This window comes from Pelodiscus sinensis, chromosome 2, assembly GCF_052426305.1.
Source record: "Pelodiscus sinensis isolate ZL-2025 chromosome 2, ASM5242630v1, whole genome shotgun sequence".
Taxonomy (NCBI): Eukaryota; Metazoa; Chordata; order Testudines; family Trionychidae; genus Pelodiscus; species Pelodiscus sinensis.
The window spans coordinates 221,954,170-221,969,055 of NC_143053.1; the positions used below are offsets into that span (position 1 = coordinate 221,954,170).

Genomic DNA, 14,886 nt, shown 5'->3' on the forward strand with positions numbered 1-14,886 from the left:
GAGGACACTTTTAGGACTGCATTTTTGCATTTACAATTTTGCCCATTCCTGAATATTTTGTTCTGTAGAATCTTAACCTAAAGCTATTTTTTTGTCCATTCCTGAAAATTTTGTTTGGTAGAATCTGAACCTAAAGCTATTTTGTGTGTGTGTGTTTCTCTTTTTCAAACGTATGAATGCACCCATTCAGCACTCTTTGCTACTGCTTATATGACATGCATATTCATTATCTTCATTTCTTTGTACTGGAAGAATATTCTTTTCTGAAACATGTTAGGAGAATATGGGTAAACTGGAGATGGAAAAATTGATCAGGGAAAAGTAAATAGTATTAGTTGAAGTGTGCAAAGTTTTTAGAAAGTCCTTAAATAATGGACCAAGTTCAGGACCAAGTCCAAAGTAAGCCTGTCCTGTAGACTCATAGGGCTCGTCTACATTGGCCCCTTTTCCGGAAGGGGCATGTTAATTTCAGAGGTCGTAATAGGGAAATCCGCGGGGGATTTAAATATCCCCCGCGGCATTTAAATAAAAATGTCCGCCGCTTTTTTCCGGCTTTTAGAAAAGTCGGAAAAGAGCGTCTACACTGGCCCCGATCCTCTGGAAAAAGCGCCCTTTTCCGGAGGATCTTATTCCTAACTTCAAAGTAGGAATAAGATCCTCCAGAAAAGGGCGCTTTTTCTAGAGGATCGGGGCCAGTGTAGACGCTCTTTTCCAGCTTTTCTAAAAGCCGGAAAAAAGCGGTGGACATTTTTATTTAAATGCCGCGGGGAATATTTAAATCCCCCGCGGATTTCCCTATTACGATCTCTGAAATTAACATGCCCCTTCCGGAAAAGGGGCCAGTGTAGACGTAGCCACAGGGTATATCTATACTACAAAGTTAATTCGAACTAACAGCAGTTAGTTTGAATTAACTTTGATAGGCGCTACACATGCAAACCACTAGTTTGAATTTAATTCGAACTAATGGAGCGCTTAATTTGAACTAGGTAAACCTCATTTTATGAGGAGTAACACCTAGTTTGAATTAATAGTTCGAATTAAGGGCTGTGTAGCCACTTAATTCGAACTAGTTGGAGGCTAGCCCTTCCCAGCTTGCCCTGGTGACCACTCTGGTCCAAACCAGGGAAAATTTTTCTGCCCCCCTCCCGGCCCTGAGCCCTTAAAGGGGCATGGTCTGGCTACAGTGCTCATGCCAGCTGCAAGCCTGCCAGCACCCAGCCAGCAGACCCTGCACCTGGCACGGCATGAGCCAGCCACCCGCTGCCATCCAGTCCTCCGCCTCTTCCCAGGACCAGGCTGGTGGCTCCCAGGAGCCTGCCTGGGGCTGCAAGAGGTGGGTCCCTGCCTCGTGTAGTGCAGAGATCATGGACCTCATCGAGGTTTGGGAGGAGGCCTCCAATGTCCACGATCGCTGCACGAGGCACAGGAATGCAGCCATCTAGGGCAGGATAGCTGCCAGCCTTAACTTCGGTTCAGGGTCCACACAATGTGGACATGCTATTTCAAATTAGCAAAACGCTAATTTGAATTAGTTTTTAGGTCTAGATGCACAAGTTCAAATTAGCTTTGTTCGAATTAACTAATTCAAATTAAGTTAGTTCGAATTAGTGCTGTAGTGTAGACATATCCATGCACACATATACTTTACTATCCCAGAAAGCCTGGTGCTCTATGATTTCTACCTCTTGGGTGTCAATATTAATTTTTGTCATCCTATTTGGTCGAGATGGTGCACTGTTGCTCTAATTAAGGTTGGATGCACAAATTAAAGTAACATGAATATTACCTGTAAAATTCACCCATTATTTAGCCAGACCCTTCATTTTTCTGAGGAGCCAAACACTTAGATTTAATAGATTTCATAGAATCATAGAGCTGGAAGAGACCTCAGGAGGTCATCAAGTCCAGCCCCCTGCCCAAGGCAGGACCAATCCCAACTAAATCAACCCAGCCAGGGCTTTGTCAAGTCAAGACTTAAAACCTCCAAGGATGGAGATTCCACCATCTGCCTAGGTAACCCATTCCAGTGCTTCACTACCCTCTTAGTGAAATAGTTTTTCCTAATATCCAACCTAGACCTCTCCACTGTAACTTGGGACCATTGCTCTCTGTTCTGCCACCTGTCACTACTGTGAACAGCCTTTCTCTATTCTCTTTGGAACCTCCCTTCAGGAAGTTGAAGGCTGCTATCAGATCTCCCCTCACTCTTCTCTTCTGTAGACTAAACAAACCCAAATCCCTCAGTCTCTCCTTGTAGGTCATGTGCTTCAGCACTCTTATCATTTTGGTCGCCCTCTACTGGACCCTCTCCAATGCATCCACAACCTTTCTATAGTGGGGGACCCAGCACTGGACACAATACTCCAGATGTGGCCTCACCAGAGCTGAACAATCACTTCTCTGGATCTGCTGGCAATGCTCCTCCTAATGCACCCTAATATGCCATTAGCCCTCTTGGCTACAAGGGCACACTGTTGACTTATATCCAGCTTCTCATCCACTATAATCCCTAGGTACTTTTCTGCAGAACTGATACTTAGCCATTCGGTCCCCAGTCTTTAATAATTTTGTTTTAAATGATCCATGCTGTATGTCTGCTCAAGTGCAGCAGCTGGGAACCACAATTTCAAGGAAAGTCCTGATTGGTACCTGAGGCCTCAGGATACAGCACATTTATATTACAGTCAGAATGTAGTTGAAGGTTTGCAGCTAAATCTTCCCAAGTTTCTACTGAGCATGTGTGAACTGAGATTTTTTGAGAGTCTTATAACTTGGTCAAATCTGGGATCAACAAAAACATTTGGAGGCCTCTCTACTCCAAAGCCTGAAGGGAGCAGGTCGCTGGATGTTTTTAAATATGACCAAACAATGTATTTTTTCTCTAACTTTGTTCTAAGAAATGGCTGAACCCTTTTAGTGCAAACTTTCAAGCAAAGCAGCAAATAAATCATCTTGAGCAGACATACAGCATGGATAATTTAAAACAAAATTATTAAAGTATTGCAAAGTTATTAGCAACTGAAAGTAGGGTCCTATAACAGAAAGTGTCAGGAGACATAAAAAATAGGTGGAGTTACAAGTTGTACCTTTTGTACTTATTTTCAAAGACAGCAAATGTTTAGAAAAGTGAGTCACTCTCCTAAAAAGTAAGATCTGTGCATGTGGCATTGCTTTAACATCCCAATGGGGATTTTTGTCTGGGAATTGCCTCTAATTTTAGAAAAATCGTAAAACAAACTTTGTTATTCCTATCATCATAGTGTTATCTTAAAGAAGCCTGAAAATTCTTAATCAAAATTTATTTAGCTGAAAAACTCAGCTAGCCAAGGGAATGTCATGTCCATAGGTCCCTGTGAAAAGACAAAGTTCAATGGATGGGTATATAAAACTTTTAGAAAGCCTTAGCTTCTTGTTTGAATAGTTTAAATGACAAGCACCTGCTCCTAGCGGACAAACAATGTAAAACTGCCTTTAGCCTGACTTATATGAGGCCTACCATCTTTTGATAACATTAAAGTTCCCAATTCCTGAAGATTCCTCAGGCAATGCCATTGTGTTGGAGTTTTGTGGTTTTAGTCTGGGGTGGGAAGCTAGGTTTCTTCTGCAACATTGTCCCATGAAACCCCATCAAATTTCAAGCTGGAGATCTGATTTCATTCCTGTGAGTTCCCTCCATGGCTTCTACTAATATAGTCACCAACATCATGGCTCTTGCAAGAGGGTGGGCAATGGAGCCACTGAAGGGCCAGTTGTCAGTGAAGACATTTCTTACTTCTGAAGATTTCCTCTTCTCTATAATTTGGGCATCCTCAGTCCCTGCTGAGTCCAAGGTTATTGCAACTTTGACTTTCATATTTTCTAAAAAGTGGATTTTTCTCTCAGGTTACTGACTCACACTTACAGACTCATTTCTGCTTGCTCTTTCTCCCTTTCCTGGTCTTTTTTTACTGTATTCTTACTAAACTGCTGATTGACTTATTAACCATTTAAAGTTGTATAACGGCCATGTTCCCAGAAACCCTCAATGAACTGCAAACACTGAGCTTGTCATTGATATTTCTGAAGAAGAACACACTCTTTCAACCCTAAATAAATTTGCTTACAGATGCAGAGTTCGTACACTAAATGCATTTCAAAATGTCACACAGGACATGATAGTTCCTTATTTAGAGTGCAGAACTTCCCTATATTCTCCAACTATACAAAACAAAGGAGTATGTGTTAATCTGGCTCATTAGAAGAAGATTTTCTTATGAGGCACTGATTATAGCGTTTGGTGAAGGGCAGAAAGGCATGAAAAATTTGGTATGGCTGTCTACCTGCTCCTGACTTTTCTTTCTCTATTCACTACATCAGTTCAATTGCCAGGTAAGTTCCTCTCCTGATATATATATTTGAGGTAAGAGTATAAAAGTGATTCTCTTTGTCAGCGTTCCCTCTAATTTTCCTCATGAATGTGCAGAATAAAATTTTTTATATGCACCGATATATGTGCAGGTGTACACCACCAGTAAAAATACATGCTGCCAGCTGTGGGCAATCTGCTAATCAGCTGTGTGAAACCTGAATCTCTTTTGGGTGGCCACCTAAGTGCATAGCTTACAGGGAACACTGCTTTTTGTCCTTTCCTTAGGCACTTTAACTTTCTCCTTTGGGGCAGAGTAAGATAATTTATTATCTTTATTAGCCTTAATTTAAAATAGCTTCACTCCATTTTGAGTGTCCCTGGATTTTCTTCAGGCCCTATAATCAGGTTTTAGATCAAAACATGGGTCGGAACCTGTGCTGGTGAACTTGGTCAAAGCCAGTGGTAATGTGTCAGTTCTGATTCATTACGATCTGTCATGTGCCTTTGATACCCTTCGCCATGAGTTCTTGATGCTATGCCTACTGGTCCTGAATGGCATGAGTCCTTTCTTTGGGCGAGGACCCAGAAGTTGGTCATCTGCTCTTTTCTGCCCCAAGACTCCTTTTAGATTCTCAGTTGGGCTACCTCCTCATTCTGTGGTGATAACTGTGGTGACAATGTGGACTTGAAGCCTGCAGAAGGGAATGAGGAACAAAGTTCACGATGGCTATTTTAAGCCAGGAGCATTAATTGTACCTGAACAAAAAGTAGTATATTCTAAGCTGTTCCTTTCATTTCTTAGGGTGTTACAATTGGAGCTCATTCATTTTATTTTTACTTTTCTGACCGAACTGAAAAACCAGCAAAAATAATTTTGGGTGGATGAAATGTGTTTGAGTAAAAGTGAAATGAATCATAGGGCTGGAAGAGACCTCCAGAGGTCATTTAATCCAGCCCCCTTCCCCAAACTGGACCAATCCCAACTAAATCATCCCAGCCAGGGCTTTGTCAAGCCAAGACTTAATAACCTCTAGGGATGGAGAGTCCACCATCTCCCTAGGTAACCCATTCCAGTACTTCACCACCCTCCTGGTGAAATAGTTTTTCCTAATACCCAACCTAGACCTCCCCCACTGTAACTTGAGACCATTGCTCCTTGTTCTGCCATCTGTAACTACTGACAATAGCCTTTCTCCATCCTCTTTGGGACCTCTCTTCAGGAAGTTGGAGACTACTGTTAAATCTCCCCTCACTCTTCTATTCTGTAGACTCAATAAGACCAAATCCCTCTCCTCATAGGTCATGTGCTCCAGCCCCCTAATCATTTTGGTTCCCCTCCGCTGGATCCTCTCCAACGCATCCATATCCTTTTTATAGTGGGGGGCCCAGAACTACATGCCCTCAAACATATCTACCCCTCCCCTAGCTTAGGGTCATCCACGCATTTGCTGAGGGTGCAATCAATCCCCTCATCTAGGTCATTAATAAAGATATTGAAAAAAATTGGCCCTAGAACTGATCTTTGGGGTACTCCACTTGAAACTGACCGCTAACCTGACATCAAGCTGTTGATCACTACCTGTTTGGCCCAGCAATCTATCCAGAGTTCTATCCACCTTACAGTCCATTTACCAATTTGTTTTGTTTTGTTTTCAGCTTTCCACAATGAAACAGAAGTCATATTTGACACACACAGTAATTTTAAAGTGAAAGATAAAATATTTTATTGATAAAATAGTGAAATCTTTTGATTTTTAATTTTTCTCCCAAACTGAAAACAGTTCTATGAATTAGTAAAATATTGTGGTCAACCTGAAATCTTCCTTTTTTGGCTAATAAAAATTTCATTTAATTTTTTTCCCCACTTACCCTAATTCTCTAACTATTAGTATATGTCTACACTAGCCCCCTACTTCAAACTAGGGAGGCTAATGTAGGCATTCGAAGTTGCAAACGAAGTCAGGGATTTAAATATTCCAGGCTTTATTTGCATGTTCCCGTCCAGTCGCCATTTTTAAATTCCACTAGTCCGAAGTAACTAGCGACAGCGAAATGGTATGAGGTGTAACAGTTAATTTGAACTAAGGACTTAGTTCTAATTACCATTTCGCTGCCGCGGGCAGGCTGATTGGGGCACATGGAGTGCTGGGGTACCAGAGGGGTTTTGCTCAGCAAGTTTCTGGTGGCCAGATTGGCAGCTGAAGTGCTCGGTGTGACTGGTTTGTGGCCTGTTTGGGAAGGTCTCCAGTCTGGGACTGTAAGGAGCCCCTGGTTCGAGCAATTCACCCTGAGCAGACGTCCTCAGCAGTGCCCAGACCCAGCCCGGTTCATCACAGTCACAACACAGCTAGGGAAACTGTTGAGGGATATATCCTAGACACTGCCATGGCACATTTGAACCACTCTGGTAGCATAAATCCAAAAAGCTAGAAGATGGAAACAGGCCATGGTGGGGATTTCCTTTGTGTGACACGCAGATGCCTCTAAACCATCCTTTTCTAGACCCCTGGGTGCTAAGTCAGGTCAAGGGTGTGCTCAGGGAGGCAACATGGCCAATGTGCTATTATGTTCCTTCAATCACAGGATAGTATAGTTTTCTAAGGCTGCTCTAACTTTCACAGAGAGGCAAACAATTCCCTGGGAGGCCTGAGCAAGCCACCTTTAGAGAGATCGAACAATGTGCTAAAAACTGCCCTAACATTTTAGGTCATGAACACAAGTCATGGTTCCAGCCCAAAAGAACGTATAATCGAGTCTAGACCCTGGAAAAATTAACATGTTTAACATTATGTGATGGTAAAGGATTGAGTAAGTGAGGAAATCATAAATTCTGGAAGACATCTGTGAAACATTACTTGGGATACGCATATTTTAAGGAGGATCTGAAGAAGAGCAATTTGCAGTTACATTATCAAAATCTGCAGGCTACACAATGTTACATATTGTGTGTGTTTGAATCATTGCCCTCCTGTGTGTATCTCTTCCTGAATACATTGAGCTATAAAGACACAGCTGTTCCGCTTTTGAGTAATTGCAGTGCAGCTTAACTACCCAACTCAGGGCAGATTGCTAAGAACCAGGCCTCAAACCCCAAATGGGTTGTGAATTCCATACTTAAATTTCATCAATCATTTATTAGGTGTAAACTCCTCCAGCGCTATAACATGCTAGCCACGGAATCACAGGCAGTCCCTTTGGGGACACTATGACCTATCTGTCACCACACCTCAAAAATCAAAACTGTATTCAGATTCCTCCCAGTCTTAAAGGAACAGTCACCCCAGGTCAGTTGTTCCACACATTGACACCAAAGACCACAGCAGCCAGTCCTTTAATAAACTAACTAAAGATGCATTACCTAGAAGAAGGAAATAATGTTATTTACAAGGTGAAAACAAGCAAATATGCACACACACATGAGATACGATCTTAAGTCTCAAAAGGTAATAGAAGCTTCTCTAAAAATCAAGCAATATGTGTCTTATGGGGCTAACTCGTGCTAAACACCAGAGAGCTCTTGTTTGCCCTCAAGAGTCCATGCAGTATATATAAATACCATTTCTCCTCTTTAGGGATTTTTATTCCCATTCTCTCCTCTCTGAGTTGCCAGTTGAGCTGATAGGAGGAAATCACTCCCATTTTTTCATCTTCATGAGATGTGGATGATGGGGAAAGAGGAAGGAAAGGAAAGCAATAAACATCTTTTGTACTCTGACATTCCGTAACAGTCTGTCTGGTTTGGATGGGCCTTCTGTGCTAGGCAGGATATACCACGTTTTGCTGTAGGCCAGCATTGCTCACTATTTAATGTCTCTCTCTCTTCCGTCTGGAGGGTGACACACCTATGATCGATTGCAAGGCCAATGCACAACTATGACCTCACCAGAGGGGATGCAGATATTCTAAGAGAGATCAATGCATGCATCCACTTACAAGCATTCAATACAATGGAAACACTCAGCACATTTTTATAATTCTAATGCCTATTTTCACAATGCTCAGACACAAGGGTGCCAGTTTAATCCCAGCTAGGTATTTGTCAGGATCTGAGTGAAGCATGTGCACCTTGGCATCAGCTGGAACCGTTTTTGCCAGCATCCCCAACAGCATCTTTCACTTCAGGGGGTCAAATGTTCAATGAATGACCAGCTTACCTGCTTTTGCAGCCTTCCCCAACTATTAAGTTATTCACATTTTGTTTCATAGGAAGAGGAATATTTTTAATACACAATGAAGACCATAAGCTCTGTGTAAAAGCTCGAAACTCTAACTCTGTCATAATTGCCACTTGCGATAAGGATGATGAGTCGCAGAAATTCAAGTGGGTCTCTGACCACCAGATTCTGAGTATGGCACTGAAGTTATGCTTGGGAGTGCCTGCAATGAAAGACCAGACTGAGATCTCTTTGTCTCCTTGTAACAAGACAAGTGAACTCCAGCAGTGGGTATGCAGAAATGGGACTCTTCTCGCAATCCAAGGGAAAGATTTATTTTTCAACTCTGTCCAGAATGAGGAAAGGAAAGTCGTGCTGTCCAAAGGACTAGGCTCGTGGAATAGGTGGAAGATTTATGGAACAACAGAAAATGTGTGTTCTCAGGGCTATGAAGGTAAAGTTTTGAAAATTAATCGCTTTTTTCTGAACTAATTTACTTGTGTAGCTAGTAAAGCATTTTGTTTCCAATGTACTTCACCTTGCTATCATTCCATGCACAGTGGAATGGTTGGCTCAATAGCAGAGTTGACTACAAGTAAAGAGCAGAATTGAATCGTTCAGGAACTGACCTTGGCAATTTGTGATTAACTTGGCAAGGGCAATTTCAAGTGCCAAATGAAGTACATTCATGCAATGTGGCTGGTCTATCTTTAATCAGAAAGTCTACGTGTATAACAATAACAACAAAAGATCTGTGTATATATTGGTCTTCCTCTGACCCTTTGTGGAAGAAGTGCAGAACTGCACTGCATCAAACGTCTTAGTGTTGATTGGGTTGATATAGCTATTCAGCCACCACTAAGGGAAAATTATATTCTTGTAACTGGCTCTGAGACCCAGCTCTTCCTGGGCTCAATTACATTCATTACGTATAGTAGTCCAGCAGCGTAAGAAAAGGAGTTTCAGTTTCTCATCCCTGTTCACTCATTAGTTATGTGCTTATATGGGAAAATAGCTTTTAAAGGCAAAGTGACATGATGGTTGTCAAAATAATAAGGAGAAAAAACACTTAAATTCTAAGGACCTTTTTTTATTTTAAAAAAAGTATATTCAAATGGATTCTGTAAAAAGTAAGTGTTTTTTCTGCTTATCCCATGAGTCTTAGCTTTGAAGGAGCAGTTTTCCTACTCCAGTTGGTGTGACAGTCTACAATAAACAGTGATTGAGTGCCTTAGGATGTTAGTGACTGCTTCTGCTATTCCTTCTGCTTTCATATGCCTGGAGTTAAGGTTCTGAGTTCCTGCCATTAATTTAACAGTAAAATCATTGTACTAATGTTGTAATTACTAGCAAGCAAACAATGGTAGTCAGAAACAGAAATATTAGAAGTCAGATCCAAACTATCACAACTATCTATCCCTCTGAGACTTATAAGAAGTCAGGTGATTCAAAATTGAGGTCACCTCTAAACTAACCTCCAAGTTTCAAAGCTCTGTCCCTTATGTAATGAATGAGAATTATCTGTTTTGAACTGCTACATTGTAACTAGAGTAAGAGACAATAAACCACCCTCATCATTTCCCCATTGGGCTACCCAGCTCTTGGGTCCCATCACAAAGAAAGGAGAGGAGGCTGCCTGACTGTGAATTCCCCTGCCCACAGAAGGCGGGGGAGGAGAGGGATGTATGAGCAGAAGTCGACACAAACTTTATCCCATTGCTGCTGGCCTGAGAGGGAACTGTTATAATTTGCTGCCGGTAGAAGTCAGCCAAAAATGATGGGCTGCATTTAGACTGGCATGATTTTGCTCAAAAGCAGTCGCTTTTGCACAAAATCTTGCCGCCTGTCTACACTAGCCAAAAGTATTTGTGCAAGAACACTGATTTTGTAATGTACAAAATCAGTGGTTCTTGCGCAAATACTCTGACGCTCCTGCTCAGGGATAAGCCCTCTTGCGCAAGTATTCTTGTAGATAGCAACGTTAATTTCTTGCGCAAGAAAGCCCGATGGCTAAAATGGCCATCAGCGCTTTCTTGCGCAAGAGAGAGTATACACTGGCACGGATGCTTTTGCGCAAAAGCAAATCTTTTGCGCAAAGGCACATGCCAGGTATAGACACTCTCTTGCGCAAATACTTTTAACGGAAAAACTTTTCAGTTAAAAGTATTTGTGCAAAATCATGTCACTCTAGACGCAGCCGCTATGTCTAGAGCAAAAGGGAAGCAGTTGGTAATTATTCCAAATGCAAGATTTAGCTACAGCTGTACAGAGCTCTATCAGATAGTCTTTGATTTAAAGTAAACAACATTGTCACATAATTCAAGGTAGGTATTGAATGTATATTAAGCTTATTAAGTTTGCAGATCATACCAAGCTGGGAGGGGTTGTGACTAATCTGGAGGATAGGGTCATAATTCAAAATATGAGTCAGCAGTGTGATGCTGTTGCAAAGAAAGCACACATGATTCTGGGATGTATTAACAGGTGTGTTGTGAGCAAGACATGAGAAGTCATTCTTCTGCTCTACTCTGCACTGCTTAGGCCTCAATTGGAGAATTGTGTCCAGTTCTGGGCACTGCATTTCAAGAAAGATGTGAACAAATTGGAGAGGGTCCAGAGAAGAGCAACAAGAATGATTAACGGTCTAGAGAACATGACCTATGAGAGAAGGATGAAGGAATTGGGTTTGTTTAATTTAGAAAAGAGAAGATTGAGGGGGGACATGATAGCAGTTTTCAGTTATCTAAAAGGGTGTCATAAAGAGGAGGGAGAAAACTTATTCATCTTGGCCTCTGAGGATAGAACAAGAAGAAATGGGCTTAAACTGCAGCAAGGGAGGTTTAGGTTGGACATTAGGAAAACGTTCCTAACTGGCAGGGTACTCAAACACAGGAATAAATTGCCCAGGGAGGTTGTGGAATCCCCATCTCTGGAGATATTTAAGAGTAGGTTAGATAAATGTCTATCAGGGATGGTCTAGACAGTATTTGGTCCTGCCATGAGGGCAGGGGACTAGCCTGCATGACCTCTCAAGGTCCCTTCCAGTCCTAGTAGTCTATGATTCTGTATCTAGTTTGAATGGGTTTTTTTGAAAATCTGGCATAGAGAGAAATACAAAAAATATGGTAGGTGTTTCGATGAGCTTAGCGCTACTTTTTAAATAACTCTTTAAAATGTAACCTTAACTGTAAATATACTGTCTCTCTTCACCTTTGGTTCTTGTAACACTTCTTACTATTCAGTAAATTATATGCACTCTCGGCATCAACTTGCTTAGCTAAGTTGTTTGTGTGGAATGTTGATTCTGATCAGAGATGTTGGTGGACACTGTTTGCAGTTATTGCTATCTCTGCTCATTTGTCTCCTTAGAAATGTTTACCCTACTAGGAAATGCCTTTGGAGCACCCTGTGTATTCCCTTTCAAATTCAATACTAAGTGGTATGCTGAATGCACAAAGGATAAAAATATTGATAATCAACAGGGCTTCCTCTGGTGTGCAACATCTACAGACTTTGATGATGACTCTCTATATGGATATTGTCCATTGAACGGTAAGTCCTTCACATTTAAAACAAGAGCCCTGATTTAGGAAACCAGTTTAAACACATATTTAACCCTGTGCCCAGGAAGCTCAAAAACTGTGTGTGGTATTGGGGAGGCAGTGAACTCTCAAAGACTGGTGGATGCAGGAGGGGTGAGCAGCCAGGCATACCCAGACACCAGTGGAAGGAACTAGAAGACACATGTGTTAAGGGGGAAGCTGGAACATGGTCTTAGCTGTGGAGGTGAGGTGGAGATCAGTACACTAGGCAAAGGGGAAACGGGAAATCAGGACAGTGCACTTTGGGATGTCAGCAAATGAGGTCGAGCATGAATGGGATGGCGGGTTGGCAACAAATGTAGGAGCAGGAGTCGAGGCAATGCAGACAGGGCAGGGGTGGGATTTGGGGAAGAGGTGGAATGGGTGGTGAAGAACAGGGACAGGTCTTGTAGGGAAGGGGAGGGGAGGAATAGGGGATAAGCATGTGTTGCAGGGGATATCAAGCTCCCCCCTGCCACATACACATACAAACAAATAATTGGGGTACATGTAGAAAAGTAAGCATTGAATAAATGGAGTGTATGTAAGTGGGACAAATGGTATGTGAAATACAATTTAAATATATGCAAATTATGTCACTTAATGTTAGACTATACCAGGGATATGATTTCAAATCTTGGCAGGTGTGATTGATTGTGTTATCAATTAACCAATACTCTGCCATTCATCTCTTTACAGATTCCATTGACAAAGACTTTTGGACTACAAACCCTTTAACAGGCACCCACTATCAAATAAACTCCAACTCTGCTCTAACATGGCACCAAGCAAGGAAAAGCTGTCAGCAACAGAATGCAGAATTATTAAGTATTACAGAGATACATGAACAAACTTATCTGACAGGTAAAACTAAATAATAAATCAGTTTCTGGAGATTTTACATTTTAATACATATATACACACATGTACCTAACTACCTACTTACCATTTTTAAGGACATGGGAAGATAAAAATTGTCATTTTTTCCAGCAAAATGTACACATCTCTGTATGATGAAGAACTCTATGTACCAATACTGGGATCTGACTTTGTCCAAAACATGTAGTTTTCAAACTCTTTGTTTTTATTTAAGTTGTATATAGTCACTGCAAATCCTAGTCTATTTAAGAAATGGTCATTCTGTTTGTTTTGTTTACTTAGGCCTGATTGACAGAGTGAATTCTGAACTCTGGATTGGACTTAATAGTTTGATTCCTAATGGTGGATGGCAATGGATTGGTGGAAGTCCATTGAGATATTTAAACTGGGCTCCAGGTAGGTTCATCTCTGCTTAATGTTAATCCGTTTATGGGCAAACAGACCTTCTATATGTATGGTGGGTCTAAGATCCTATATTCTGCTCTCTTCACATTTACAGAATTCCCATGGATGTCAGTGGGACTAGAGAAAATGTAAAATGCTGGATTGCTGTGAGAGGAATTTGTTCTTAATATGGAACCCAAACTTAAAAGAGATTTCCAAACCAAAAAAGCATTTAAAAATTAAAGACATTTGAATCTTCTTCATTTCCCTGATTTTCCATTAGTGATTTTCTTACATACTATTCAATTCTGATTGAAAACTTACTAAAAAATTGAAATACTTTACACACCTCATAGTGCATGCTTTCTTTTTTTCCATTTTTAAAAAAGTGATAATATTTGCAAGAAGGTCATCTTAGGCCTGCTACATTTTTCCCCAGCTAGATTTATAATCCACTATATGTGGCACCATAATCAATTTTCATAAAGCATATAAACTACTAAGGAATCAGAATCAAATATTCATTTCTTGTAAAGTGCACACGTAAATAACAAACAAGTTAAAACACCACCATGTATCACATCCAAGATGCTGTTGTCACATCAGTGTTGAAGTATCACTCATCTTTCCCTCAAACATAGTTGCTATAAGAAATAATGTATTTAGGGGTTGAAAATTCCTCTATTTTTACTTTGTGACTATTCATATATTAATGTATAACTCATTGTACATATAACAACTCATAGGATCTATTATATGGCAGCACAAAAATGTTAAAATTATGTGTAAGTAATCCTATCAGCTGCTGTTGAAATAATAGGAGGTTAAAGTCCAGCATGAATGAATGTAACATCCCTTTTCTATAAGAAGGGCTTGATGCGCATGCAATGTAGAAGGGCCATTGAATCAGAGGTATGACCAATGCTCACTGAAATCAATGTGCATCTTTCCAGTGAATTAATTAAGCCTTGGTTCAGGCTGCAGGTGCTGGTGAAAAGTGAAGCAGAATCACCCATGAACACTCTGTATTCTTTGCAAGTGTTTACATGTGCAGGCCCCACTTCCAATTTCCATGGAGCTCTAGTGTGTGCTAGGAAAGGAGGGGAAAAGTGGTCATGGTGAGGGTTGCTGGGGCCCCAAACACCACTTGGCATTGGATACTTTGTGCAAAAATTGCAGGAGTAACTAGAGCAATGTCCTTGTAGCAGCCCATAATCAGGAAGGAGATGAGGTTCCTGACACAGCCCTAGTCACGCTCCTTCTTTCAAAACTTACCAGGATGTCGTGTTTGAGTCTTATACACTGGGCACAAGTGCGTTTTCTGTGTTTGCACCGCCTTTGGCTCTTGGTTTCTCAGTGCACTCTCAGGGTACATCCCTTTTTGAAAGCTGAAATCTCACTGTCCAACTGCTCAAGGCCCTTAGACTCACTAGCTGTTGTGCCCCAAACTCACTAGCTGCTTAAGCACACCCTTCCCAGAGCTGCAACATTGTGGGCCTTTCATTTACTTCCTCATGGACACAGGATATTTGAAGCA

At 41.2% G+C, this 14,886-nt stretch overlaps 1 protein-coding gene across 2 annotated transcripts in view; it reads left to right on the forward strand.

Annotated features, from left to right (window-relative positions):
* The first annotated feature begins 4,220 nt into the window (after nucleotides 1–4,220).
* The window catches only part of LOC102456456 (macrophage mannose receptor 1-like), a 63,146-nt gene continuing 52,480 nt past the window's right edge, over nucleotides 4,221–14,886 (forward strand). For both annotated transcript variants that reach the window (XM_075922474.2, XM_075922476.2), the window contains exons 1-5: nucleotides 4,221–4,371; nucleotides 8,558–8,959; nucleotides 11,875–12,057; nucleotides 12,786–12,950; nucleotides 13,248–13,361. In XM_075922474.2, coding sequence (XP_075778589.2) covers nucleotides 4,311–4,371; nucleotides 8,558–8,959; nucleotides 11,875–12,057; nucleotides 12,786–12,950; nucleotides 13,248–13,361 — 925 coding nt within the window. In that variant the 5' untranslated portion in view covers nucleotides 4,221–4,310. The remainder of the gene's footprint in view (nucleotides 4,372–8,557; nucleotides 8,960–11,874; nucleotides 12,058–12,785; nucleotides 12,951–13,247; nucleotides 13,362–14,886) is intronic.